This window comes from Phaethon lepturus, unplaced genomic scaffold, assembly GCF_000687285.1.
Source record: "Phaethon lepturus isolate BGI_N335 unplaced genomic scaffold, ASM68728v1 scaffold16099, whole genome shotgun sequence".
NCBI classification, from domain to species: domain Eukaryota; kingdom Metazoa; phylum Chordata; class Aves; order Phaethontiformes; family Phaethontidae; genus Phaethon; species Phaethon lepturus.
In genome coordinates, this window is record NW_010565656.1 from 19,597 (window position 1) to 24,077 (window position 4,481).

Below are 4,481 nucleotides of genomic sequence, written 5' to 3' on the forward strand. Positions count from 1 at the left end.
GGAGCGCAGGTAGAAATTCCAGTGCTGATGTGCAGCATATCTGTGTGAGAGTGTCTCCTTGAGGTGGCTGGATTGAAGTTCTGAAATGAACCTGCATGAATTCGTTAGGTAATGTTATTTGCTGTGACCCTTTTGTTTCAAATGCAACACGCATGAAGAGACGTGCACAGAGCGCTCTGCTTGCACCTTCCATTTCCCACTTGGAGAGTAGAAAGGAGAAGACCACATGGGGTTCATATTGTTCAGTAATATACTGAACGAGCCTTGGATATATTAAGAGTAGTAGATAACGACCTGAAAGGAATACTGCCTGGCTAATTTGTGTTTTGCGTTTTGTGGCAAAAAGGCGTATGTTGCCAGCTGTGTGTGTAACAAGTGTAACCTGGGTATAAGAGTTACACTGAGATCATGATATTAGGTATTTTCGCTTAAATCCATGGTCCTGAAGTTGATTAAACCTGGGTTAAAACTGTGTAGCAGTCGTCAATCCAGGATTACAACAAAAGCAAACTTTGCCACACACAGTTGCAGAAGAAAATCTTGATTTAAGACTAGGCAGCATAAGGAATTCTAGGAAAAAGTTTCAAGAGGATTTCAAGAGGTTTGGCAGTTTTCCTTTTCTCCATCTCCCACTTCAGTCTAGAATTTCTAAGTGATCTCTTGAACAGGTAGTTGGCAGTATTCTGTTGGTGCAAATGCAAATGAAACGATTGGTTTACATTAGTGTGTTCCTAAACTTGTCCCCTGCCCCTTTCTTGCCCACCATGTTTTCAATTCAAGCTAATTTATAAACTCAGCTTAATACAATCAATCTGTTTCAGTGCTTCCACTGTACTTTGTTGGGGTCAAGAATGAGCAGCGAGGGAAGAGAGGGTGGTTTGTAATCAGTACTGTTGAAAAATGTAAAAAATAGTCTTTTTTAGCAAGTACGTAGCTTGAGTATTAGGAGATTTGTTAACTCTTGACTGTGGTAAGTTGATTTGCTTAATAAAAGGAGAAATTCAGTACTTGGATTTCTATTAACTACCTGACATACCAGAACTGGATTTCTTAATTATCCTTCATGACGATGGTATAAAAAATATTACAAAAGTTTTAGCCAAAATATAGAATTTGTATATCAAAGGAAGCTGCACAAATATGTATTGAAATGCAGACTGGCAAAATGGCAATTATAATAAAACCAGGCTTCACGTCATAGCCTTTTAGATGAAAGTGAAATGCCTTGCACACAAGTGGAAAACTGCTAGCTAAATTTTCAAAATGAAGAGCTAATTTCGCAAAACTGGTGGACCTTTATTAGACAACTGCATTATAGTGGGTTGGCCAGTTAAGTCGCTAGCGTGTATTGGAAGAACACGAAAAGTTAACCTAAATCTTGTATGAAGCGCTTACAATAAGGAATTAAGTTCTTCTGCAGAAAATGAAATATTTAATAGTTTCTGTACTTCTGCATTTTATCATAAAAGTGAAACAGGAACAGAATTAAGCCCATGCTGGTTTAGTTAAATATGCAAGTGCTGAATTATATATTGGTGTTAAATTCATTGGGTTAAACGGTGCCTCTGATCTTCTTTAAGGACCTAAAATCATGCCTCCTCTCAAATGGCAGCTGTAGGTCTAGACTATTTCTCAGTATGGACACATGACTCTTCTGTAGGCTTTGCCTGATGATTTCCACATCCTGAGTAATTATTTCAACCTAGCTTAGTTGCAGTACTTTTTTTGGTGGTAATGAGTGTGATAATTTTCTTAAAGCAAGATGTTAATGCCTAGCATTCTAGAGATTTTTCTTGGATGATAAACAAGCCTCGGTGCTAATAAGACATTCTGTTTTCTGCACCTATGAAAGGTGTCTACTTTAAAATGTTTATACAGATCTTTTCCATTTCAGTCTAGTCTACTCTCTGTTGAACCCCAAGTTCTGAACTTGAGTTTGTCCTTTTTATTCTCTTGAGAAAACTATTGTTTAAGCCTTTGATTTATATGTTCTCAGCTCTTTCTTCAACCATGAGTCTAAGTATGTTACTGTCTTAGAATTGTTCCCCCGTGTGTCTTGCAGAGGAGAGGAGGGAGAGGACCTTGCTTATTTATTCCTATGTCTTTCTTGCTTGCTTTCCCTTGTTTAATGTGAAGGTAGTCACAGTATTAATACAGGTGTGTTCTTCCTCTATACAACTTGCCTTATTAATTTGGAATTTATTACATACCAGTTTCTTGTATTACATAGTTGGACGTCAGTCATGACATACTGCTGGCACGTATGTGTGTGTCTGTAATAGCGCTCGATGTCACTAATAAATGTTTGCTTGAATCCATTCTATAACAACAAATTGTCAATGGGAATACATTTGCTTTAGAGAAAAGGGATTAATTTTCTATGACTAAGGCAAATTCTTTATAGGATTGAAATAAAAAGGTGCTTGACCTTGGTGGAAAGAGTACGTCATCAGAGAATAAGGTTACTTCAGCAATAAATGAGAATTAGCTTCTTTTTACTCACAAGTTATTGACAGGAAGATATTAAAACATCCTTTCAAAGTATTTGTCCTAACAAGCTGTCTTTGAAGTTGTTTGATATACCTTAAGTTGCGCAAGCATAATCAGACTTCTTTTTTTTCCCCCCCAGTCGGTGTTATCCGCTGTCCAATTTGTGGTCAGGAATGTGCAGAGAGACACATCATAGATAACTTTTTTGTGAAGGATACCACAGAGGTTCCCAGTAGCACAGTAGAGAAATCAAATCAGGTAAGTGCATTAACATGTAATCAAGTTAACACCTTTTGGATGTGTATGCATATCCTTGGCTTCTTGCTGTGTGGCCTTTTTGCTGTTCATATGCAGAAAAAGACTTCAAACATTTAGTCATCACATGGCATAGCTACTCTAGAAAATCAGTTAAAACCGATGAAAATGCATGTAAAGAAGGTGGTTGTCTTTTTCTAAACTATTTTTAATTGTTGATATAAAATTTCATCATGATAGCAGAAGATAGAAGTAAGGAATAGGCATTAGAATGCGAACTTCTGTACTTTGGACAGGGTGCTGGAAGCACTCTGTGAAGCAGAGACCCAAACAACACTATGTCAAGAGATCTCAATGTAAAATGGAATCTTTTACTTTATTTTTCTTATCTCAGCACTGATGAAATATGGCATTAAATGCCTGCAGTGCAGTTACCAAGCAAGAGACTTAAACTTCTAATTGAGGAAGGTGGTATGTTGTAGGGGCTTCTTGTCTGTTTTTCTTACGTAGGCTGCTGCTTCTTCCTTTTGCAATGAAATAACAACCATCTCATAAAACCAAAACCTCCTTATCTGGAAGAATGGTAATACTGGGGTTTTCTTCTCCTGATAGTTTTTCAGGAGGAAAGTACTAGTGCAGAAGCAGTACCAAATGAATAATCACATCTGTGTAGGACCACAGTTTAGCAATCTCTGGTATCAAAATATTGCATGTCTTCATTTTTAGCTAGTAAGAGAGTATCTCTAGTATCTCTTAACTCATAAACTTTTTATTAAACTCCAGGAACTTACTGTAAATAAATCAGCCTCTTTATATGTTGCTGCATTCTTCATAATAACAGTACAAAAAGGTTACTATGTCAATATGGCTTGCATTTTAAATCACCCTCTAACATTTGGATGGTGGTCTCCTTTTGTTTTAAAAAGGTGTCTTTTTTGCATTCCTGTTTTAGGGACCTGTATCACTGGCTCTTGATACATTTGTTTTGGGAGTAGCTTCTTGGAGATCTCTTATTATGTAGTCTATCTGTTTCAAAGCTTAGCTGAAATTTGTGCTTACATGTATGAATGGGTATGTCTCTCAGGAATGGATGAAAGTACCCAGCCAGGTTTGTGATACCAGCTCACTTACTATTAAAGGCATAAATGTTGGTATCATCTCTGAGGATGAGGAATTAATTTGGGTCTCAAAAAACATTAAACTGTGTTCAGCTTATAAGGACTTTTGCATACATAAATAAACTGGATTTCTGAGAAATGATAGACCTTACCAGAAACTGAAATTTAGTTGGGAGTCTCTGGAAGTATGAGCAGTGTTCTCTTAACATAGAACAGTGTGAAGTTTAGGGTTTTTTTGGTTTTTTGTTTGTTTCCTCGTTGGGTGTTGCAGGGAAGCATCTTGAGTTTTGCACATAGTTGTGAGATTTACACAAAGTCTCTCAATACTCTACCAGCAAGACTGAGAAAATGAATAGTCCCTGTTGCACTGAAAATTTTGTCATAAATTTTTTACTGACTTTAAAATTAGGAAGAGAAACAAGATACCAAAAAACTTTGTTATGCAGAAGCAATCCTGAATATTTTTTTGGACCTGTGCCATAACCTCTGCTTAGTTATATAACAAGTTCTCTAAGATATTGCTTTGGGGAGTAGTGATAGAAGTAGATTTATTTTTCCTGGGTTTAATGACAAAGTCTGTTTGTTTGTTTGTTTTGTTGCCTCCCCATGCCCTCTTTC

The 4,481-nt window shown here is 36.8% G+C and overlaps 1 protein-coding gene across 1 annotated transcript in view; it reads left to right on the plus strand.

Moving 5' to 3' along the window:
* Positions 1-2,589: 2,589 nt before the first annotated feature.
* Positions 2,590-4,481, plus strand: part of LOC104627141 (transcription intermediary factor 1-alpha-like) — a gene marked incomplete at both ends in the record, with an annotated part of 28,122 nt that continues 26,230 nt past the window's right edge. Inside the window, one exon of the mRNA XM_010295256.1 lies at positions 2,590-2,748. Within this exon, the coding sequence (XP_010293558.1) occupies positions 2,590-2,748 (159 nt within the window). The remainder of the gene's footprint in view (positions 2,749-4,481) is intronic.